Consider the following 23,611-nt stretch of genomic DNA (forward strand, 5'->3'; position numbering starts at 1 on the left):
AAGCTGTGCATTACAGAATTCCCAGCCTGGAGGTTCAGCCAGCATCCTTGCCTGGTGCCACACCAAGATGAACACTTAAATCTCATGGGAAGCATTTCTGTGGATAAAGGAGTCCATGTGTGCCATGACTTGCTCCCACCAGCTCCATGTCACTGGAGAAGGGGACAGAAGATGTCAAGGACACTGAGCACCCTGTGCACCCCCAATTCTTGGAGGACAAATATTCCATGATTCCAAAAAAAGCACACTGCGAGTGGGCCAGAACCAAAACCACTGGGAAAGCACTGCTGTTGCTGATGGGCAAAAGCATGGAAGCTCTGGAAGCTTTGTCTGGAGGTAGGAAAAGTGTTGGACACTGGCTCTGAACACACCCCACACCACGGGGGAAAGGGTGGAAGGAAACAGGGATTGTTGGTTGGAATTTGGGGCTTTTTTTTCCTGTTTTTCCCCTTGCTGGTGAGCAAGCCAGGGCTCTGCAGCCATTGTTGTGTTCTCCAAAGAGTCTGGCCCCACAATGCAATTAAAACAAACCACAGGAAGGAAAGGAATTAGCAGGGAAAGGAAAAGCAGCAGCAGGAACAAAATAAACCCGCTGGCTGCTGCTGGGGGTGCAGGTAGGAGAGGTTACGCCTTGCCCTGGGGACGAACTTGGAGCTTAGGGGTGAAATCTTGGCTTTTTGGATTTATTGCTACAGGTGAGCATGGCTGCAAGGGGCTGGAATAACAGCAAACAGCCCCATGCACAGGGATATGGGAAGGAATTCCTTCAAAATCTGAGGTTTCCTGGAAACTTGAACTAAGAGGGAGCAGAGGCAGCACTTGAAAAAGACTGGGCATCATGGGCAGAGGAAGCAGCCTCAGCTGGGGTTACCATTTTATCCTTATGGATTCTGAGGAGAAGCAGAGACCAAGGGTTTGGCATTGTGGGTTTGTCTCAGCTGCTCCCCAAGCCCCTGCTGTGCTCTGCCAAGGCAAACGTACACAGGATCCAACAGGAAATCTTCCCGGGGCTGCTGCTTCCCCTGCGTCACTCCCACTGGTTGGAAGCACTGGAGCTGCAGGGGTGGGTGGGACTTGCTGGACCAAGGGCAGCATGGACACAGGGGCTGTGCCCACCTCGAGCTGCTTCCTGCTCCCAAGGAAGGAAAACAGGGAATAAACCCAAAACAAATCCACCTTGAGGCTGCATCTGCTGCAGCAAACACTTCCCAGGAGGCAAACCACAGCCCATCCACTTCCCAAATAGGGAATGGGGTAGGGAGAAGCTGGAAGGATCCCACTTTAGAGCCCCCAAGATCCCTGAAGGAACTGGAAGGAGTGTGGAGCCAGGTGGCATTGGCCTCTTCTGCCAGGGAACAAGTGACAGGACAAGAGGAAACAGCCTCAAGTTGCTCCTGGGAGGTTTAGATTGGATATGACAGAAAATTCCTTCCCTAAAAGGGTGGTCAAGCACTGGCAGTGGTGGCCTGGGCAGTGCTGGGGCAATGGTTGGACTTGACCTCAGAGGGCTTTTCCAGCCTTACTGATTCCATGATTTCTGCTGCTGCCTGGCACAAGGAAACCCAGGTCTGTCCCAGAAACACATCACCAGGCAGGTTTTGCCATTCCAACTCCAACACTTTATTCCCATCAACCTCACCCGTCCTCACGGAGGACAGAGCGCAGGAGGGGAGGGAGCTTTTCCAGACTGGTTCCACGTGGGGGCAACGAGGGACAACCAAGGCCATGAGGAGCCATTCCCAAATTCCACCATGGCCAAGGAGTCTTTGCTAATCTGGTGCAACTTCAAATTTCAAACCAGGCGTTGACTCTTGGGACTTGGTAGTTAAGAGAGCCCACAGAGGCATCGAGAGACTCTTTTCCCAAACAATTGTGGGGCCTAACACAGCCCCCAGTGCACTCCCAACAGCACCAGTATTCCTGCCCCAAAACTAGACTCTGAACCAATACCACACTCTGGACTCAGAGGGGAAGGGGAGGAAGGGCTGGGATTAAAAATATCACCCCAAAACAACAGGAATTTAGAAGAAATTTACACGAAGGATGTAAAAAGCAGGAGCAGCTATGAAAATATGTTGAGATGGCCAAGAAAAGTCACATCAAAATATATTTAAAAACCAGAAATTCCAATCCGTGTGGAATTTAAAACTTCTTTCCCCAGCTATGTTTTCCTGCTCAAGGAATCTCTGTTGTTCCAGGACGTGGAACATGATAGGCAGCACCAGTTATGTCCTGAAAAAGTATTTCCCCAAACTCTGAGCACTTCCATAATTTACAAACCAAAGATGAGCTAAACCTCAACCATTGCCCCCCTCCCTCTTCCCTCTTCTACAGTGGGCAGGAGAAAAGACTGCAAACAAATCTGACTTTGCATTTCCAGGGAAGTCCAATTTTTCCACACATCAATATCCCTGCAATCCGTTGTAGACCTTCTGCACTGATCCTTGTTTCAACAGCTGCTTGAGACCTGCAAGAGAAGGAAGAGTGTCACACACAGAGCACAGCAAAGACAGCGGGATGACTTTTCCAATGCTCCTACCCAATTCCTAAAATCCCGTACACTAAACGTTCCAAGGAACTGGCAGTTCAAGGATCTGTCGGTATCAAATTCTTACCAAACAGGCTAAAAGAGTGAGTCAGCCCTTAAATCCATAATAGCTCATCTCCTGGGGTCGGCACGACAGGGAAGAACTGGCAGGTCTCCACTGCTGCTTAAAGGGCAAGTCCACACGGAGCAGAGGAAGCAGAGTGGCAAGGGTGGATGTGTCACTGTTTTTCCAGAGATTAGAGAGGGAGTCCCCTCTGATTAACTCAGCCTGGTCACTCATTGCCCTGGAGCCCCTCAGGACACAGCTCAGAGCAGCCTCAAAAACCACCGAGCCAAAACAGAACCCAAAACAGAACCCAAACCAGAGGGAAACTCCCAACATTGTGGGTGACCTTCAAATAACTAAAGGAAGGACACTGAGGGGCTGGAGCGTGTCCAGGGAAGGGAACTGAGTTGGGGAAGGGGCTGGAGCACCAGGAGAGGCTGAGGGAGCTGGGGGAGCTCAGCCTGGAGAAAAGGAGGCTCAGGGGGGACCTTCTGGCTCTGCACAATTCCCTGACAGGAGAGGGCAGCTGGGTGGGGGTCAGGCTCTGCTCAGGGGAACACAGGACAGAATGAGAGGAAATGGCTTCAGGTTGCCCCAGGGGAGATTTAGATTGACTATCAGTAATGAAACCAACCAATTTACTTGTACAGAAAAAATTCCAACCTTTCAGGCATGCAAATCCTTCAGGAAATCCTGCTAAAAAACAGTTTGTCTCCCTGCAACCCTTGTCCTGCTTGTCTATCCTTAAACCTTTTTGGCTACACATTCTACTGTCCTTGAAAACCAGTGATGGGATGCATAAGGGTAACAGTAGCTGTGTTAAAATACTGGAAAACTGTCCTGGAAGTAGTAACTGGAAACAGGACATCTCTCTGCCAGGCAAGAACTTCTCATGCTCCTTTCCTGATGGCCAGAGATTCCTGAACTCTTTTCAGGAACACCAGGACAAAGCAAACCCCTGTCCAGGAGCTGCTCATTATTAGGAACAGATCATTCTCCAAGGCAAATTCACTTCCTCTCCGACATCCAGAGGGGGCTCCAAGTCACTTCCCAGCTGGTGGGTGAGAGGATGTGGCCCCTGGATGTGTTATTCTTAGAAAGGAAGGGCATAGCTGGAGAAAGGTGTGCTCCAGGAACATTGAAATAATTGGGATTACCACCATCCCACACCTCACTTCCCAGCAGCTCCCACATCCCTGGCAGCAGCCTCAATAGAACATCCTCAGTAGTGCAGAATATTTCAACATGTACCTGAAGTTTAGTCAGGAATTCCAACTAGGAATCCTAACAATTAGTGCTACTGCACTTCAGGTACTTTTTACTGGAGCCTGAAGTCAATTTTTCCTTTGAAATGTTGCTGATACCAACAAGAAGTGACAGGTTACAGCACAGAGCAGCTCTGATCAACAGTGATCAAGTCCCACTGCAGGAAAGAAGGGATGTTATTGCTGAGACTCCAAAGCTTGGGGTGGTGCTCTCAGAGCCAGAGTATCTTCTGACAGCCCCAGGAGCCAGGCATGTGGTCAGGAGATAAGAAATGAGGACCACTGCCAACAATAAGGAAAAAAGGGATGTTTTGAATTCTGAAGCCTACAGTTTTCCATTGAATGTGTACACTGAACTGCTGCCACGCACAGGAATAGACCTATTCCCTCATAAAACTCCAGAAATCATGGATGTTTGGAGATACCCACCACACAGATAAGGCATCTGACTGCCAACCCAGTCACCTTCCCCTGGGAAATGTGGAATTGCTTTAGGAGGGAAAGAAACACCCAAGGCCCTGTGTCTGAACACACCCATGCCAGTGCCATCATCTCTCTGCTCCCGGATATCCGCAGAGGTGTGTGAGCAATTCTGTCAAAAACATGGAGGTTTCTGTCACTGCTCCTTGCCCAGTGTCCTCTAAACTGCCAAGAGCAACAGATGGAATAACCTCACATCTGTTTCAGAGCTGCTGTTGCCTGATGAAGCTTCTGGAAGGGCAGCAGAGCCTGGACTGAGACTCCACAGTGATGTGATCATTGTGCCCTGCACAACACTCTTGGAACAAGAAGGAAAGCACAGGGATAAAACTACGAACCAGGATCGTTCTCATAGCCCATAGTACAGACCTCCCAGCCCAAACAGCTGCAGGAAGAGCCTTGGGACATCTGGAGCTGCAACCACCAACTGGACTGCACAGGGCAGCTGGCACAGTGTGGCCAAGGCGGCAGTAAGTGCCAAGGGTGGAATAAAACCCACCCAGCACTTGGCTTTCCACTGAAAACTTGAGGAGTCCAGGAAATCCAGTAAAATATATGAATCCACTTCAGAAGAAGCTCTGGAAGAAGTTCTGGGGATGGGGATCTCCTGAACAGCTGCACTAGTACATACCAGGAATATCTTCATCCCATGGCAAAGGATGAGGTCCTTGATTCCTACTCTGACATGGAGCAGCAGAACCACAGAGGCTGCTGGAGCAAAGAATTCCCTGCTAGGAGTATGGGATTTACCCTCCTGGCAATTTTAGGATTCCTACATGGTTCATCAGGTTTCCATTTGAGCACTGAAGCTGAGCAGCAGATCTGTCCTGGGGGGAGTAGGGTGGAAGGAGCTGTGGGGAGGAACAACCTTTCTCCTGACACACTGTGACATTCCTCATCCTTGGATCAGGGATTTCCACAAGTCTTGCCTCCAAGAAAGTAGCAGCCGGGGCTGGAAACCCCTTGTGATCCCATTCCAGCCGAGGCAAAGCAGAGAGAGGCTGAGCCCAGCAAGGCTGTGGGGTCAGACAGATGGGCAGCACCAAAACAAAGCACCTGCAAACTTGCCAAGAGCTGCATTCCAGCAGCAGCACATCCCAACCTCGGCCACAACCACAGCAGCCAAGCTTCCTCACTTCCAGGGGAAGTGGGAGTCAATTACAGGCCATCAGCCAACAGTGTTATGTTGGACAAGGGGCACAGGGACATCTGGAGCTGCAGACTCCTCCTGACTGCTCCAGCCCCTGGATGAGCTGTGCCAGGTTCAGGGCTCTGGACACGCACCTTCCCGCTGCTCAGGTGTCAGCTGCTCCTTGGGGAACTCCACGTCAAAGGTGATTATTAGGGAGCCTTTGATGTTGTTGTTATCAAAGTTTGGAAGACCTTCTCCCTTCTTCCACAGCTTGGCACCAGGTTTTGTGGTTTTATCCCGGGCAATGTGAACCTGGGGAGAAAAGGAATTTTAGAACATTATTAGTGCTAGAGGATCAGGATCCCAGGATCATTGAGGTTGGGAGAGACTTCCAAGATCATTGAGTTCAAGCCATGACTGATCCCCTCCTTGTCAACCAGAACAGAGCGCTGAGGGCCACATCCAGATGTTCCTTGGACACCTCCAGGGATGGGGACTTCACCACCTCCCTGGACACTCCATACTGTGTGTGTGCACCCCAATACTCCAACACTCTTTCCAACCCACTGGAAAGCTCCAACTGGCACTGATTCCTTGCCAAAACCAGTGATATCCAGTGGGTCCAGGCAGTTTTACTGGACACATGCCAGAACTGGGTTAGCCTGGAAGTGAGGCACACACTGTGCACCCCTTGTAGAGAGGGCCCATCATGGGAATTGGCCTGGAATGCTCCACCAGAGGGAATACTGTGGATAACCAGACCCTGAGCAAGCCAACCCTCAGCATGGAGCTGCAGGTGAATTTGGGATGCACACAACACCCTAGGCCTCACCTTGTGCCCATCCAAATGGGCAATATCCATCTCAAAGCCTGTCAGTGCCTCGACCAGCGAGATTGTCACGTTTGTGTACAAGTCATCTCCTCTCCTTTCAAACACTGGGTGCCTGTGGAAATAAGAGGCATTGAACTTTTCTCCTTCCCCGGAGGGGAAACACATCCTTGAGTTTCTTTCCTTCTATTTGGGAGCTAGGAGAAATCACAAATAGGAAGGGAAGTGGGGAGTGAATCAAATTTAGCCTCATTTTCCTGTGTAAGATATGCACTGATAAGTGTCTTTTCTATTTCTAGGGCAGTGAGTGGCGAGGTGTGGCAAGAAGTCCTGACTCACACAGCAATTTTCTTAGTAGTGCATTTCCTTACAATAGCAAGACTGCGTGCTAGGAAAAAGGAGATATTTATTCTGAATCACACATGGTGAATTCAAGCCAAAAAAAATTAAGGTACTTTGATAATTCCACTTTTAACAGCTTCAAGTCCAGCTCCTCCAGCACCATGAAGGCTGAGCATCCTGCACAGCCCTGAGTGCCAGGCTTGCACCTGCCCTGCTGAAAGGCAAGCTCCATCTGGCCAAGCAAGAGCCTAACTAGGCCAGAGACTTACTTAAGAACTTTTATTCGGAAGCGCAAATCTCCTGGCTCCCCATCCACGTGGGGCTCACCTGTGGGGGAGAAAGAAAAGCTTTGTTTAAAGGAAATGTGTTAGGAAGAAATGGAAAGACAAGCAGGATATTACAGACTTGCAGCTCACAAGTCAAAGGGAAAAAAAAACAAGTAATTGATCTTTAGATGATCAGAATTCTGCTTAAACATATCCTAAAGAGCTTAGGGCTTTCTGATGGTTGCCTCAGCAAGGTCACACCTCTATTGTTCTGGGAGACCTCTGCATATTAATGATGTCCTTCAGTCACTGAAGGGCAGAGGGGATCCCTTCACAGGCTCAAGCCTGGAACAGGTGCTCCTGCTCAAGTGTTATGGGAAACATCAGCTTCAGAGCTGGTTTTGTTCATGTCCCCACTCCCAGCTAAGGGAGTGGAACTGTGCTATCCAGACATAGGAATGTGCTCCTGGATTCCAGCATGTGAAGAGGAACAGCAATTCCAACCACATGGGGGGCTTGGGCAGTGCCAGTGCCAGAGAACCATGGCAGAGGAGCAGCTCAGAGCTGAGCACACACTCACCTTCCCCGATGAAGGGATACTCCATGCCATCCCTCACCCCTGGCTCTATCTCCACTTCCAGCGTCCGCTCCTCATTCACCAGCCTGAAAATGGGAAGAGCCACCCAGCACTCAGTTTTCAACTTTTTTTATTCTAACTTCATCTCAATTTTTAATTTGTGCCACTGGGGTAAGGAGAACACCCCCACAAAGCTCACACATGCTCTCCTTGCTCACATCTAAACCTAGAGGGCCTGAGCTGCCTTTCTGGTGAGCTGAGACTCAGGGAGTAGAGAAGGTGAAGCTGAAAGCTCCCAAATACACAGTCAGCATCAGGGTGTGTGACTACAGCATGGCATTCCAAATCCAGTTGTTCCCAGCTGTGTGCTTCCCGTTCAGATTTAGCTGTGGAACTTCCACTGCAGTGTGACTGTGCAAGGAATAAAAGGCTGGAAGAGGAAACTGGGAAGCTCTACATCCAGCAGGTAAGAATAAAGAGTGGCTCCCTGGCTATGAGAACCCCGTGTTAAGCCCTCCCAAAGTCACCGGGTCTTCCTGGGAATACAGGTGTGTCCCCCCCACCTAGTGGTGAGTTTTGGAATAAACATCCCTATATCGCTACATAAAATCACGGAATTTATGATTTTGTGGAGCAGGAAAGAGCACCAAACTCACTTGACGTTGGGACATTCATCACAAACAACTTCCTGAGTCATCTGGAAGCGCCCAGGCCCCAGCTGGGTGGTTCTCATCTCCTGCCTGCAGTTGCATTTCCGTTTGCCAGGCGCCTGTCTTGCCACTGGCTTGTTCCTGACAACCTGCAGGGAAGAGGGAGAGGTTGATGTCAGCGTTCCTGGGTCTCCACAAGGGTCTGGATTTCTCTGAACAGAGAATGTTTTGGTTGGAAGGGACCTCAAAGATCACCTTATTCCAGCCCCATGCCATGGGCAGGGACACGTTGTTGTGTGGTGCTGCCATAATAGCTCCAAATGTGGCCTCAGCAAAACACTGACAGTTTCACCTTGTGATCACACGTTAAACACCAGAAAAGTTCTCTCTGACATCCCTATTGCTATTCCTCTTCATTTTCCACACCTTTCCATAGAGGAAAGGTAACACTAGGATGGAACACCCCATGCTTTGGTTATGACACTTCCTTGTCCCACACAACAGGAAAATTATCTGGAGTTCCCTCAACAGCCACAACACAAAATCAACCAATGGAAAGACAACATGCAGACAGGAGGGATTGTCAGCACCAGAGACAGAGCTTGCTGGAAAGAAGGTAATAATTTCCCACACACTCTTCAAACTTATATAATCTGGAAACTTGCAATGACATGTTTGGCCATAGAAGGAGACTGAAAAATCCTCAATGTGGTTTTGCAAGAACTGCAAAGTGAATTTGAAGCTTATGAACAACCCCTCAAATATCCCTAAGTTCTACACAGGGACAAGTTACATCTCTTCCAACTGGGCTGCTGCACTAATCAAGCTGAGCTGGCGACTGACAGCCAATAAATCAGTATTATCACACTTCATGGAGACACTGCCAGTTGCAAAAGGTGAATAAATGTGTAGTTTCTTCAGTAAATTACAGGAAACAGCACCACAACATCCTCCACTGCCAGACACAGAAATGGAGAATCTATTTCAGCTGCTAATTTTTGAGAGAAGATATTCTGAGCTCTGGTCAGGCACCTCAAACCTGGGAACACCTGTAAACACTAAGATAAGTAAACTTACTTCTACAAAGTTTCCTGAATACACCTCCTCCAGTGTGACCTCCAGGTCCACGATGATGTCACTTCCTCGGGGAATATTCCTGTCTTGCTGCCGAGGGTTTCCTCCAAACATGAATCCAAAGTCCCCAAAGAAGCTGGAGTTAAGCACATTGATTAGGTCAGGAAGGAATTCTGGGAAAATGCTTCTACTCCACTAAAAACAGCCTCCTAGCAGTCCTAAAGCTTCAGAGTAAACCCAGGAACATCTTTTTGCTCCTGCGGAACACAACTAAAGCCTTCAAACAAAGCAGCCACTTTGGGAGAGTTTTCTGCACTAAAGAAAACAAAATTTGGAACAAAAAACTCAAAATCTGAGCTCTCCACGCTGCACTGCTGCTCAGCTGCCACCACCAAAAGGTGTAAATTCCGAGTAGTGCTGCAAGTCACTGCTAGCAGGTTGGTTTTCTGTAGTTTGAGGACAAGAGGGATGAGGAGAACTCCTTAGGAACCCTGCATATTGTCCCTCAGAACAGAGCAGAGCAGCAGTGCAAGTCCTCACCCAGGATTACAGGAGCTGAGCAACTTCTGGAATTATTTCAGGAAATTTATCCAAAGGAGCAGAAAATCAGGTTCTGTCCAAGCAATGTGCAAGTACCTTTGGTTTTTAATTCTCCAAATTCCACAGGTGCAGTGCAAGTAACCACAGCATTGCTTTGCAGAGGGAAAAGTGTCCCCAAAGTGATATGCGACAACAGGTTAAACCCCAACCACACACAGATAATCTGAGAAAGTTTCCACACGTTTGAAGCAGGTGCTGCACCTGAAAAATCACCCACAGTACCCAGAGGTGCCAATGAGGGAAGTCTCTACTCATTCCTGCTTGCAGCAATGACTGGGCCACACCAAAACTGGAAACTGCATGTGGGATACCCACAGTAAATGTATTTCTTCAAATTCTCAACTCTCAGCGACTCTGGGCCAGGTAAAGACCCCATCAAAAGGGTGCTTGAGCATCACAGAATCAGAGAGGCAGCTGTAGGACAGCCCAAAGGGATTAAACCTCCTTACTGGGAGAAGATGTCTCCGTGGGAGCTCTGGTGCCCATCCTTCAGGCCCTCCTCACCATAGGCATCGTACTGCTTCCTCTTCTCCTCGTCTGACAGCACCTGGAAAAGGCAGCAATGTAGGAAAGGCTCATCTGGAGCTGAGGAGAGGTGTTAAACAAGGCTCTGAGGGTCCCCAGCACTTTTCATTGGGGACACTACAGGAGACCTGCTTGGTGTGCTGTCTAGAAAAGTTAAGATCATAACAAGCACATTTTGTTCATCAAAAAAAGCAGAAGAACCTGGAAAGCATAAACATGGATTTTATGTAAAATATCAAAAAATAATCAGAAAGAATAACTCAAATCCTACAAAGTAGGACATACTGAGACAAATAATCACATACCACCATCCCTGTGTCTCAGCCATGACTTTTAAGACTTCTAAGCATCAATTTTATTTCCTAAGTTTTGATCTTTGCTCTTTCCTGCCTCAGAGATCCAGAAGTCTCTGGTCACATTTCATCTTCCTTGCCCTTCCTCCCCCACTGATCATATTTGGAAAAGCCAGAGTTGGCAGGTTGGCTTTCAGAAGGCTGAACAGGAGTGGGAACAGATGGAGAAGCAACTCAACAGGTAGAAAAGCAGCTAAAACATGAAAACCAGCTGAATTTGGGGTGTTTGGAGAAGCTGTGGCTGCCCCACCCCTGGAAGTGTCCAAGGCCAGGCTGGATGGGACTTGGAGCCACCTGGTCCAGTGGGAGGTGTCCCTGCCCATAGCAGGGGGTGAGACTGGATGAGCTTTAAGGTCCCTCCCAACTCAAACCATCCTGGGATTCTGTGCAATTATAACCACTGATAAATGCTAGCAACAGGGAAAAAATTGGCACTGACTTCACTACTTTCACCCAGCGGGTAAAGGTTCAGTTCTCCCTTTGCCACTTGAGATTCCTATGGAAACTCCTCCCAAATCCATCCTGAGACTCATGACTCTTTGTAGAAGAGTCTTAGCTCCCTCTCCTGGGATCAGTCTCCCTCCTAGCTGGAACAGCTGAATACAGCTCTGGGCTGGAATCACTGAGCCTGTGAAAATGAAGCGACTGAGCAGGTTCACTAACCTACTTTCCCCTCAATTTCTTGGGAAAGCTTTGCCATAATCAGCTACCCAGATCCTGAGCAGCACTGCTGTTAACAGAGGCTTTATGGTAAGAAAAATTCTGGTTTATAAGGGACACCCAATTCTGGCTCCATTTTGCCCTAAACAACCAAATCAACTCACTGTATCCCACAGCTCATTCAGCAGAAGGATCTCCAAGGTGTCCTGGCTAAACACAGATAAAGACTTTGCAGGGAGGGCATCAAAAGCTTCCTCCAAACCTCACACACATCAATACTAGATTTCTGATTTGATTTTACAAGCATTTTTTTCACTCAGCTTTTAAATAGAAAGAATAATCTCAACTGCTGGCAAAGATTTAACTCAACTGGAACTCAAGGAAAAGGCAGAGAAATCCTTTGGCAGCAGAAAGTGCCAACAAGATCCCAGCTCACAGAAGCAGCACCAAGCTCCCAGCTCCACATGCATCAATCCTGAGGTGCTGCAAGTGATAGGAGATTACATTTATCCAAAAGAAATTTCTTTATATTAGTTTTCCCTGTGATAATTAAGCCAGTTTATTTAAGTCTGAACTAAAAAGGGGTCTGAGAAAAAAGTGAACAGTTTTCTTTCTCACACAGAGAAATAAATGCCAGCTGGTTCTTCACTTCTGAGGAATATTTGCATATCTGAAGAGCACCAGGGATAGAAGCAGGAGCCAGGCCACAATCCCTTTCCTCTGCAGCTAGGTTCTTCCCAAACGACCCCAACCTCCCACCCACAGAGCAAGGCACTGCCAGGAACCCTTGCTAATGGAATTTTTCAGCACCATCTTCCTCTGGGTCTCTCTGCTGCACAGGGGGAGCAGGAGCAGATGGAGTCCAACTGTGACAGAAGGAGGACAAAAAGGACAGAAAACATGGAGGAAACAACCTGCATTCCATCACTCTGTATGTACACCCAAGGAAAGAAGGCTTTGACTTCAGACCTTTGGGCAATACAATAATCTACATTTGATTTATTTAATGAACAGTGCTATTAGTGTGAGGGATCATTTACATGCCACAACATCATCATGGAATAACAGGAATCCTCCTGTGACCCACAATTATTTTTCTCACTTAATATCCTCTAAACCCAAGGCCAGCACCTTTCACTTCCCATCAGCTCAGACTAATCCCAGCCAGGCCCTAAAACCCTTGGAGCTGCTGCACCTTCACTTCTCCCTTAAGGAACTGGGAATAAATTCCAAGCAACTTTAACCTGGTGCCTTGGCTTCCTCCTGGCTTAGAGAGCTGAAGTGTTGGATTGTCCTCTGGCAGGAGCAGCTCTCCAAGCAACCTGGTATGCTCTGGATCTTTGTTTTTTGTTTGGGAGAGTATCTGGAATTGGATGTATTAACAGGGGCAGGATGGAATTTGATGTAGTAATAGGGGGAAGTTGATGAGAAGGAAAGAAGGGAATTTGATGTGGAAGGTGTCCCTGACCACGACAAAGGGACGGAATGAGATCATCCTTAAGTCCCTTCCAACCTAAATCACCCTGAGATTCTGTAATAATAAAAGGTGAATTCAGTATATTAACAAGGGGAAGATGGAATTTCACACGGTAACAGGTGAAGGATGGATTCCAGCTGCACCTTATGGAAGAGCCTTTACATTCCCTAAAAACCTCCTTTCCCGTACCCTGAATGCTACAGAATGAATCCTCACGAGTCTCAGTGGCCACGCTCCAGCCTGTTTTACTACGAGCCCCATGCACCCTTCCCAGCCCGGGGAGGACATTCCCGGCTCCCAACCTCACCTCGTAGGCAGCGCCCAGGTCCTGGAACTTCTCCTGCGCCCGGGGGTCGTCGGGGTTCCTGTCGGGATGGAGCTGCAGCGCCAGTTTGCGATAGGCCTTCTTGATGTCCTTGATGGAGGCGCCGCGGGACACCCCCAGGATCTTGTAGAAGTCTCGCCTGCCGTGGGGGGAGAGAGAAGGTGAGGGAAGGGGAACGGGGAGATGGTGAAGGAGAACGGGAATGAGAGGGAGAGGGGAATAGGAGAAGGAGGGCACGGGAGGGAGACAGGAAGAGAAAGGGGCAAGGGGAAAGAGGTGAGAGGAAATAGGAGAGAGGAAAGCGGTGAGGGGAAGGGAGCGGGGTCCCGTCAGCGCCGCGGCCGCCGACCCTGAGTAGGGGGAAGGCCCGGTGCTGAGGCGAAGCCCCCAGGCCCGTGGGCCCGGCCCGGCGCACTCACCCCGCGGCGGCCTCCCCGCAGAGGCAGAGCAGGAGGAGGCAGAGGCGGCCGATCCATGCGGGGGCCATGGCGGGCCCGGCCCTGCCGGCTGAGGGGGGGCGGCGGGAGCGGCGCGTCCGGGCGGCTCCGTAGCGCCCCGGCCCCGGCGGCCGCCGCCAGCCAATGGGGGCTCGGGGTGTCCCCCACTAGCCAATCCGAGCACGCCGCCGCTTGCAGCCGGCCAATGGGCTGCTCACACTTCACCGCCGCCGGCCAATCGCCTGCCGGAGCGTCGCCTCCGAGAGCGCCGGCCACGCCCCGCCACCCCTCCAGGGTGACTTCCTCCAGAATAGCCAATCAGCGAGCGCATTGCTTTTTCCCGCCCCGGCGCTGGCAGTCGCAGCCAATGGGAAGCGGCTCCCGGCTGGAGGCGGGGCCGTCTCTATGGTGCCCGCGGCGGAACCCGGAAGCGGCGGTGGCCATGGCGGGGTCGGTGCGGCTGTGGGTTCGTACGGAGCCGTTCCTGGTGGGAGCGCTCCCGGCCCCGCCGCCCGCTCGCCTCACCCCGCACTACCTTCGCAAGGCGGCTGCCTACGCCCGCGCGCGGGCGGACCAGGGCTGCTTCCCGCGGCTGCGCTGGCCCTGCTGGCGGCACATCGCCTGCGGGAAGCTGCAGCTCAGCCGCGAGATCGCCTGGCTCTACTTCGAGCTCTTCCGCGGCCTCCTCGGGCCCGCCCCACCGCTCCGCCTGCGCTGGGCCGAGGCCGAGGCGGCCTGCGCCAGCGCCGAGGAGCTGGAGCGGGAGCGGAGCAAGGCAAGAGCCCGGAGCCGGCCTGGGGCAGGGGGAGCCCCGACCCCGCCTGAAGGGGAGCCCGGCCCAGCCTGACTCTTGTCTGTCTCTCCCGTGCTCTCCAGCTCTCCGTGGACACTCTGCAGTTCCTGCTCTTCCTTTACGTGCAGCAGCTCCACAACGTTTCCCTGCGGCGATCTCTGCTCGGGGACGAGTGGCCCAGCGCCAGGACCAAGTCTCCCAGCCTGAGTGGGAAATCGGCCGGCGGGAATAAGGTACTCGTGCCTGTGAGATTCTCCGCATGCAGGAGCTTCTTGTCCGTGGCAAGCTGCCTGGAGGGGGCTTGGAAAGGCGCTGGTTTGCTCCTGGGAGGGTTTCAGCTGTAGTAAAGCGTGAGCAAGGGTCTAGCTGCAGAATTCTAAAGTTGTGATCTCTATAGTTTATGAAATTTTTTTTTTTAAATTTTCCATGAGACTTTTCTGGAGTATGAAGCTGACTGAATATTCCCTAAAAGTCTCGACAAGTCTTCTTTTAAGAAGCAACACCCTTTTTTTTGCTTTATTAGCCAAGCAGGAAGCTCTCCTTATGCTCATATTGCCTTTCCTGTGATCCAGTGTGGAGTTTTAGATCCCAGGAGGTTTCCTGGCATCACATTCTGTTTCTGAGAGGGGAGTTCGTTGTTCAGCTGAAGATCAACCACGTGGAAACGCTGTTTTCTTTTAAAATACTTCTGGGTATTTAGGAAGGAGTGAGTTGGATGTGTCCCATGGGCAGCTCTGTGTGGGTGAATGGATTACAATTTGCAACCCTGTGTAATGCCATGCAAACCTCTGGAATTCTGGCTCAGAATGCTGCTGTGAGCAGGATGAGCTGGTGAAAAGTAGCTTGAGGCAAGCTGGAATCATTGAAAATAGGAGCTGGGTAACTTGGTCCTGAAACATTGAACAGAAGTGGTGAGGACAAGGCATAATCACAGTCGTGTGTTCCTTCAGCAAAACTCAGCTTTATGAAGCTCTGCCAGAATTCCAGTCTCCTGATTTTTTTTGACTGGAGAATTTGATATAAGGATTCTTTCAGAGGGTTTGGTTTATTGGTGCATTTGCTGTGGAGGAATGGCTGTCAGCTTTTTATCCTGGAAGGTGGCACTGAATCCTGGCTGCAGGTCTGGCCCAGCTGCAGGGATTTTCCAGTGGAGCAGCTCCAAGACCTTGAGTGTCAGTTATTGATTTATTTCCTCCCTTCTAATGCCAGCAGCAGTGGCCTGGATTTGTGTAGGATTGTAGAAAAGCCTGGTGCTGCTCTCTTAGAAGGAAATATTTGGTACTTGAGCTGGAATGAAATGTTTTGAGTTTTTGTGGGGAGGTGTCTTTCCAGCTTTGGAAGAGCAGAGCAGCAGGAATGAGCACTGTGTCTGACTGGGTTTCCTTCTTCTGGAAGGATTCTAAGCAAGGACTTGTATGATGATGTCCATGGAGCTTCTGAGCCCGGAGAACTCACCCCCTTGTGTGTTTTCCTTCCCCTCCAGAACTGGAACGACCAGGAGCACCTTGCCTTTGTGCAGAGCCACCTCTTGGATATGTTGGAGCTGCTGCTGGAGCCAGAGCAGCTCTCAGCCTCTTCCCACTCCAGCTGCAGCAGCCTGGTGTCCTTTGAAGCCGTGTGTGCCCTCAGCTTCCTGCTCGAGGGCACCGTCAGCAATTCCGGCAGCATCCGGCCCCTCCACGAGCTGGCCCTCAGGCAGCCCTGCCACGGCCACAATGGATATTCCAAGGTGTCCAGAGCCTTCTCCCTGCCCAAGCTGGAGAGCTGGCTGCGCTCCTCCCTCACTGCTAATCCCTTGGGAATGACTGTCTGCCTCAAGGCTGGGAAGAAGCTCGCCTGGGCACAGCAAGGTGGGAAAAACTGCTGGGAAGCTGTTCTTAGAAAGACAGAAATGGGGGCAAAAGAGAAATATATAGAAATATACAGAAATATGGCAGATAGAAATATGGAAAAGTAGGAACAGAAGTATATGGAAATACACAAATATACAGAAATACAAAGTGTAGAGAAATCGAAATACAGAAATGTAGAAAATTAGAAATACAGAAAAATAAATATAGGTAAATAGTATAAATAAAATTTAGGGGAAAAAAAAGAAGCAGAAATGGGAACTCAGCTCCTGTTGCTGGCCAGGGGTCTGGCAGTGGGGTGGGATCTGGTCTAGGTTTCCTTGTCTCCAATCCAGCCCCTCTCCTTCAGAGACATGGCAGTGGAGCAAAGGCACTTTCCCCCTTAGGATAAGGAATTCAACTCGGTGTTTTGTTTCCCTGACTGCAGGATCCCAAGAGGAGCAGTGGGTTAGGGAGGATGGGGAAGGACTTAAGGATTGTGTCCTAGAGGGATCATTTCCCTTTCTAAAACACACAATTCCTGCTTAAAACTTGCTCTCAGGATCTTCCTGTTAAGCTGAGTCTTGTGTTCAGGAACACGCTCGTGGAACTGAAGATTCTTTGCTTGGTGCTGGCTGGAGCTTGTGGGAGGCCTTGGCTACTCCTAAGTAATTTTGAAGTGGTTTTGATCCTTCAGTGTCTGTCAGTTTCTGAAATTTCTGGTGCCTCGTGCTGTTGGCCTGCCCAGGGAGCATCAGGGATGGTGTGACTGGTATGGGAAGTACCATCCTTGAACTTCAGGGCTCACAATTTTCCTAAAGAATTGCTGGACCCAGAACTTCTGTGGGCTTTGTTTTGCAGTGGAAGGAACAACCAGGAGAGCCAGGATTGCCTGCAGCTCCCGGGTGGTGCCGGAGGTGTCCCCCATGGTGATCATGAGCCAGGTGTACAGGCAGACCCTGGCCAAGAGCTCGGACACTCTGGTGGGGGCTCACGTCAGAATCCATCGCTGCAACGAGTCCTTCATTTACCTCCTGTCCCCTCTGCGGTGAGTTTGGGTTCTCCTGGGACACAGCTGCACTCCTGGCTGACCATGAGTGTGTCCTGGGGGCCAGGCCAATGGGATCCTGGGGGGCATTAGGAAGAGCATTCCCAGTAGGTCAGGGAGTGATCCTGCCCCTCTGTGTGAGGCACAGCTGGGGTGCTGTGTTCAGGTCTGGGTTCCTCAGGAGGGACAAGGAGCTCCTGAGAGGGTCCAGTGGATGGTACAGAGATGGTGAAGGGACTGAAGCATCTTCCTGACAAGGCAAGGCTGGGGGAGCTGGGCCTGGTTAGTCTGGAGAAGACCAGACTGAGATGGGATCCCATCAGTCCATGCAGAGATCTCCAGGGGGTGCGAGAGGGTGGTGCCAGGCTTTGCTCAGAGGTGCCAGTAACGGGACAAGGAGCAATGGCCATAAACTAAAACAAGTTTCACCTCAACATGAGGAAGAACTTCTTTCCATTGAGGCTGGCAGAGCACTGCAACAGCTGCCCAGGGAGGATGTGGAGTCTCCCTCTCTGAAGGCATTCCAAACCCACCTGCTCATGTTCCTGTGTCACCTCCTGCAGGTGACCCTGCCTTGGGCTGGATGGAGGTTCCTTCCAGCCCTAATGGTTCTGTATTTCTTTGGCAGATCTGTGACCATCGAGAAGTGCCGGAATAGCACCTTTGTCCTGGGCCCCGTGGAGACGTCAGTCCACGTCCAGAGCTGTGACAACATCAAGGTCATCGTGGTTTGCCATCGCTTGTCCCTTTCGTCCACCACTGGCTGTACCTTCCACACTCTCACACCCACACAGCCCCTCATCCTCTCAGGGAACCAGGCAATCAGCTTTGCCCCTTTCCACACCCATTATCCCATGCTGGAAGACCACATGGCTCAGGTGGGCTTGGCCACTCTGCCAAACTACTGGGACAGCCCCATGCTGGTGTGCAGGGACAGCGGTGACGCGAGCGTCTTCCGGCTCCTGCCCCCCTCAGACTTCTACACCTTTGTGATTCCCTTTGAGATGGAAGGAGACACCACAGAGACCCCAGGGGGGCTCCCCCAGGAGTATCAGGAGGTGCTGAGCCAGCGGGAGCAGAAGGTCCAGGTGTGGCAGCGCATGGTGAAGGAGGCAGAGCTGACCAGGTGAGTGCCTCCCAGGAAGGGCAGAGCTTGGCCACATGGACAGAGGGTTGTTTGGTGGGATTCCACAGAAATCCCTGAAGGATGGGTTGGGTTTTGTAAGCCATGTCTTGCAGACCAGTCCTAGAGCATTAGTAATTAGCAATCCTGGGATTCTGCTTGGTAAGGTTTGAAGAGTAATGCTCACAGACATAGCTCAGAGTTGTAGAATCCCAAAATGCTTTGGGTTGGAAGGGACCTTAAAGCTCATCCTGTTCCACTCCCTGCCGTTGGAATGCCTTCCACTATCCTGGGTAGCTCCAAGCCCTGTCCAGCCTGGCCTTGGACAGTTCAGGGATGGGGCAGCCACAGCTTCTCTAGGCAACCTGTGCCAGGGTCTCACCTCCCTCACAGGGAACAATTCCTTCCCAATGTCCCATCCATCCCTGCCCACTGGCAGTGGGAAGCTATTCCCCTATATGCTGTCATTCCAGTCCTTTGCCTCAAGTCTCTCTCCAGCTCTCCTGGAGCTCCTTTAGGCCCTGGAAGGGGCTCTCAGGTCTCCCTGGAGCCTTCTTCTCTCCAGGTGAATACCCCCAGCTCTCCCAGCCTGGCTCCAGAGCAGAGAGGCTTCAGCCCCTGGAACACCTCTGTGGCATCCTCTGGATTCCAGCAGTGGCACATCCTTGCTATGCTGGGTATCCCAGAGCTGAAGGCAGCTCTGCAGGTGGGGCCTCACCAAATGGAGTGAAGGGGGACAGTGCTGCTCCCTTGCCCATGCTGCTCCTAAGGAGGTGCTTTCTCAAGGTTGCATTTTCCCAGCTTGTGAGACTCCAGGAAAAGCATTCCTGGATATTGCCGAGGTGAGGGATCCACCCTGGCAGTGGATTGGGCCAGGGCTGGGTGTGCAGCCTGAGCTGCCTGGGGTCCCTCTTAGCCCAACCTTCACCTTGGGATTGAAGCTGTAAATGACTGTCCCAGCCCTTCTTGAGGTGAGCTGGGAATGTGCACGTGGATCTTTGCAGCAGATGACATTGTGGGCAGTAGCTTTTAAATTCCCCTGGAGCACAGAATGGGGAAAAAATCCCCATTTCAAACATATGTTGTTCTCCCAGGGCTGCTGCTTCCCACCACAGTTTTGGGAAGGGGTTTGACCTGTCAGGACCTTCCTGTGAAAGAAGTGGAGAAAATAGGGATGATGTGCTTAGATTTGCCATCGTCTGCTGCAGTCGCAGGAGGCAAGAGCTCGCTGCTTATTCCATAAAAAGGGGGGGGAATTGGCAAGTTTAGAAGCTTGTTGAAAAGAAACTGGGCAGCTGACAGTGTAAAATGTCTGTTGTCTCCTGCAGGCAGGGAGGCAGGAAGGGAGACAAGTAGGAAGCTTACAGCAAACAGGATATCAGGCTTGTAGAAAGAAAAAAGCTGCTGTGCTCAAGCAGGGAGGTGAAAGAGAGTGTTAGAAATAAGAAGACATCTTTCAAGAAGTTGAAGTTGTCTGATTGAGGAAAGTGGGGCAAAAAAAGAATGTAAATCCTGCCAGGCTGAAAGTAAAACCCCCGTAAGACAGGACCAAGAAGACAGCTTGAGGAACAACTTGCAAAAGCATAAAATCCTGTTTATTCATTTTTCTAGCGTATCAGACACAAAGTCTTTCAGGGTCAGTAGCAGATCAAGGTAGAGAAAAAGCTCTTGAAGAAGATAAATCCACAAGGGAAAAAAGAAGTGTCTGTCTTTGTGTTCACTGGGGAGGAATTTGGGTTAGTTTGTGTCCCAGAACCCTGCTTTTTGGGGAATGGCTCAAATGGAAGAGAACATACAGACAGCAGCCTTAACTTGAAAAAAGGATGTGGATATACGGAGCTTGTCTGAGGCTGAGTAGAATGGCCTGAATTGGAAGAGACCTTAAAAATCCAACCAGATTCTACCCCCTGCCATGGGCAGGGACACCTTCCACTACCCCTGGTTGCTCCAAGCCCCATCCAACCTGGTCTTGGGCACTTCCAGGGATCCAGGGGCAGCCACAGCTTCTCTGGGCTCCCTGTGCCAGGGCCTCACCTCCCTCACAGGGAAGAATTCCTTTCCAGTATCATATCTCACCCTGCCCTCTGTCAGTAGAAAGCCATTCCCTCTTGTGCTGTCACTTCAGGCTCTTGGAAAGGGTTTCTCTCCATGTTGTAGCTCCTTCAGGCACTGGAAGGCCACAGTGATTTCACCCCAAAGCTTCTCTTCTCCAGGCTGAACAATTCCAAATCTCCCAGCATTTCCTTAGAGGAGGGATGCTCCATCTCTCTGATCACCTTCATGGTCTCCTCTGGAGCCAGTTTCCTGCTTTTCCCAGTACAGGATGGGGTCAACACATCAAATTAGGAATGGGTTCAAAACAAACCCACATAAAATCTCCAGAATACTGAAAAATGTTCATTTTTCATTGGTGTTCAGAAATGAATTGTGGTAACTCCTTGAAAAAGTCTATCAGGAGCTACTCCACACCCGTGCCACCTTTGGCTTAAGAAATTCCAGATGTGAGCTGATCCCAGAGGACTGGGATGCTCTTCTGGAGATGCTTTTGAGCATCTGACCAGTGCCAGTTAGCCTGAGCTGAATGGCCCACCCTGTTACTGCTGGACTTACCAAAAACACCCCAAAAGTTCATAATGAGCAACAGGAATGATGTGAGGTGTGTTTATAGGAGCATTTTTTCCCTGATCTCCATCCTCTCTGGTGCTGTCAGAACAGAATTTTGTGTCCTTAGTGCTTAATAACTGGTTGCTAATTTTAATTTTCTCCCCTTTCAGACAGTTTTTCAGCCTGAGGGGAAAGTGGAGGCAGCCCTGGAGCAGGGTGGTTGTGATGGTGGGATGGGGAATTTTGTATGACTTCTCCAGCTCCACCAGGTTCTGCTTTTGGGGTTCACTATCATCACATTCACTAGGTAAAAACCTTTTCTGGTTGTCTCTGCATGGTTCAGGAACCAAGCCTGGCTCTTCCTGATACATCTGGAGGCTTGTTTGGATAGTAAAGACGTGGTAGAAGTATAATACTGTAAATAAATGTGATTTTTCCAAATTTCCCTGCTGATGTTTCTGTTTCAGGGATCAGAGGAAACAGTTCCAGACATTGGTAGAAAACAAATTCTATGAGTGGCTGGTTGAGACGGGGAACCGGCAGCAGCTGGACAGCCTGGTCCCTCCTGCAGTCAGCTCCAAGCAGGCAGCAGGATAACATTCCTGGGCAGGACAACATTCCTGGGCAGCAGAAGGAAAGGGAGGTGGGTAAAAGGCTTCCTTCTCTTGCTTCTTCTCTCCTCCCAGCAATCTTCCCATGTTTGTGTGCACAGCCCAGGCAGAGGTAGAAAAAGCAGGGGTCCCTTGAGTGACTTCTCTCAAGAGTCTGGCACTTGGCTTTAGTTCTTACTTTTCCTGTCAAACCCCATTTTCAGCTGAAATCTGTGTCCTCAGCACTGCCTTGCTGTCAAGTTTGATTTGTTGGAGGCATTTGTAAGGCAGATGGGCATATTGCACATAGTGTGATAAAAAACTGATTGGAATAGCTGCTCTTTCAAGGAAACTCTGTGTATTGATATCTGCCCATCTCACTTCTTGCTAAAGAGAGTTGAGTGATACTTTGGGTTGTTCTTTTGATGAGAGTTTGGGTAATTCTTACACTGAGACTGGATAATTCTCACTTACTCTTCCCAAGCAGAAGTGGTTTAGGAGCTGGAGACCTGCCCTAATTGTGTTCTTCTGCCACACCATGTTTCAAACCATTTCATTAGAAAATGGTTTTATTTTTAACTTAGCCTTTGAATTCATTTTTCTTTGCTGGTGTTAGAAGTAAAATTGTCTCCTTTTATTTTGTTCCAGAGCTCTGGGAACAGTCAGTGGTCCACCCAGCCTATTACTCATTAAGACTTTGTGGCCGTTCCACCTGCACCCAGTGGATCCAACACCCAGCCCTGGTGTGGATTGGACTGCCTGGCTGCTGTAGGGTTCCTGAGCACTGCTGCCTTCTCAGGAATGTGCTGTAGCCATCCTGTGGGTGACTGAGAGGTGCCTGGCACTGGGGGAAGATGAAGTGTGCCTTGTTTCAAGGCTGTCCCTGCAGTTAGTGTCCATGGTGAGCAGGTGTCCAGCACACCAGGTTTCCTGGGACAAAGCTGGATGCAGGCCCTGGGCATCACCTGCATCCTCATGGTACAAACCAGCTGTGTTGTTTTTATAAATGTGAAAAAGAAATGTTTAAACTTTTTATGAACTAAATCCAACAGGTTTGTTTTTTTTTTTTTATATGAAGACGGCATTTTTGTGAAGGTGAATTTTTGTATATGGTTGCATTGTTTTGACAAATGTCAATAAACCAGTGTTGTTGGGTTACCTGGCACATGTCCTAGGGAAGGGGTCTTACCTGTACAGTCGGTCTTAGAGGGACACAGCATCTTTTACCTTAATGAAATGTGAGAAAGAGAGAGAAACTGCTAATTTATGAGGAAAGTGGGGCAAAAAAAGAATGTAAGTCCTGCCAGGCTGAAAGTAAAACTCCTGTAAAATTCAGCCATGGAGCTGAAAGGTTTTGAAGTCTGCCCTGGCACATGGTTTTGGTACAAGCCCTGTTCCTATCTCATAATTTTCATAAAGATTATCAGCTTGGATAAGCACCATTCTTCTGTGCTGGTGGGATGTGTTTTGGGAAGATGTGCTCGTAGCTGAGCACTTAAATAAGCTTGGAAAATAGGCAAAGGCATTGCATGGGTGAGTGGAGGCAGCAGCTGGTGGTGCCTTGGGAAGAGCTATCCAAGCTGAGAGGGAGGGGAAGTCACAGTACTCTGGAGTGCACAGCCTCAGAATTCCTCTGAAAGTCTCTCTTGGCTCCTGGGCCGGCAGGTGAGGTGAGTTTATTATATTTATTTATGTGAGATGAGTTTATTGTATTTAACCAACCTTTAAAGGAGGGATGTGTGAAGAGCCCACAGCTTTGAGCTGTGAACTTGCTGGTAAAACCCAGCTCGTGCTTGAATGCTGATCTTCAGGAATTAAAAACGAAATCAATCCAAGTGGCCTCGCTGAGAGCAACAGCTCTGGGTGATTCAAGGCTCCTAAAATGGGAAGAGGAGCAGCTGCTGAATATGTGTGCCCTGGGCTGTCCCATCTGCCTGCATTTACAGAGCTGCTGTTGCGAGAGTGCTTGTCCTGACAGATTTGAAAGAGGTGCTGCGTGTTTCGGGCACTGCTGTGCCAAATTCATGTCCCTTTGTCT

The 23,611-nt window shown here is 50.1% G+C and overlaps 2 protein-coding genes across 2 annotated transcripts; one reads left to right on the plus strand and one right to left on the minus strand.

Moving 5' to 3' along the window:
• Positions 1-1,596: 1,596 nt before the first annotated feature.
• Positions 1,597-13,712, minus strand: DNAJB11 (DnaJ heat shock protein family (Hsp40) member B11). Its single transcript, XM_005529530.3, has 10 exons — positions 13,569-13,712; positions 13,132-13,288; positions 10,259-10,356; positions 9,213-9,345; positions 8,142-8,284; positions 7,489-7,571; positions 6,912-6,969; positions 6,304-6,415; positions 5,624-5,783; positions 1,597-2,467 (listed from the first exon to the last, which is right to left on the minus strand). Exons 1-10 carry the CDS (start codon positions 13,634-13,636, stop codon positions 2,403-2,405), a joined length of 1,077 nt encoding a protein of 358 aa, XP_005529587.1. The 5' UTR covers positions 13,637-13,712; the 3' UTR covers positions 1,597-2,402.
• Positions 13,713-14,027: 315 nt separating this feature from the next.
• On the plus strand, positions 14,028-22,735 carry TBCCD1 (TBCC domain containing 1). Its single transcript, XM_005529531.3, has 7 exons — positions 14,028-14,361; positions 14,463-14,612; positions 15,863-16,229; positions 17,070-17,256; positions 17,885-18,382; positions 21,451-21,626; positions 22,222-22,735. Exons 1-6 carry the CDS (start codon positions 14,029-14,031, stop codon positions 21,578-21,580), a joined length of 1,665 nt encoding a protein of 554 aa, XP_005529588.2. The 5' UTR covers position 14,028; the 3' UTR covers positions 21,581-21,626; positions 22,222-22,735.
• The last annotated feature ends 876 nt before the right edge of the window (positions 22,736-23,611 follow it).

Source organism: Pseudopodoces humilis, chromosome 11, assembly GCF_049639895.1.
Source record: "Pseudopodoces humilis isolate 2021_Gansu_Grassland_sample_001 chromosome 11, ASM4963989v1, whole genome shotgun sequence".
Taxonomy (NCBI): domain Eukaryota; kingdom Metazoa; phylum Chordata; class Aves; order Passeriformes; family Paridae; genus Pseudopodoces; species Pseudopodoces humilis.

What these genes read in the sequence shown, in the direction of transcription:
- DNAJB11 (XM_005529530.3), bottom strand. Translation starts at nt 13,636, where the DNA reads ATGGCCCCCGCATGGATCGGCCGCCTCTGCCTCCTCCTGCTCTGCCTC. An exon ending in CCCATTTGGATGGGCACAAG is followed by an intron (nt 5,784 to 6,303) that starts GTGAGGCCTAGG and finishes TTTTCTCCCCAG; the next exon opens with GTTCACATTGCCCGGGATAA. An exon ending in GACACCTGAGCAGCGGGAAG is followed by an intron (nt 2,468 to 5,623) that starts GTGCGTGTCCAG and finishes CTTCTCTTGCAG; the next exon opens with GTCTCAAGCAGCTGTTGAAA.
- TBCCD1 (XM_005529531.3), top strand. Translation starts at nt 14,029, where the DNA reads ATGGCGGGGTCGGTGCGGCTGTGGGTTCGTACGGAGCCGTTCCTGGTG. An exon ending in AATCGGCCGGCGGGAATAAG is followed by an intron (nt 14,613 to 15,862) that starts GTACTCGTGCCT and finishes CTTCCCCTCCAG; the next exon opens with AACTGGAACGACCAGGAGCA. An exon ending in GCTCGCCTGGGCACAGCAAG is followed by an intron (nt 16,230 to 17,069) that starts GTGGGAAAAACT and finishes TTTGTTTTGCAG; the next exon opens with TGGAAGGAACAACCAGGAGA.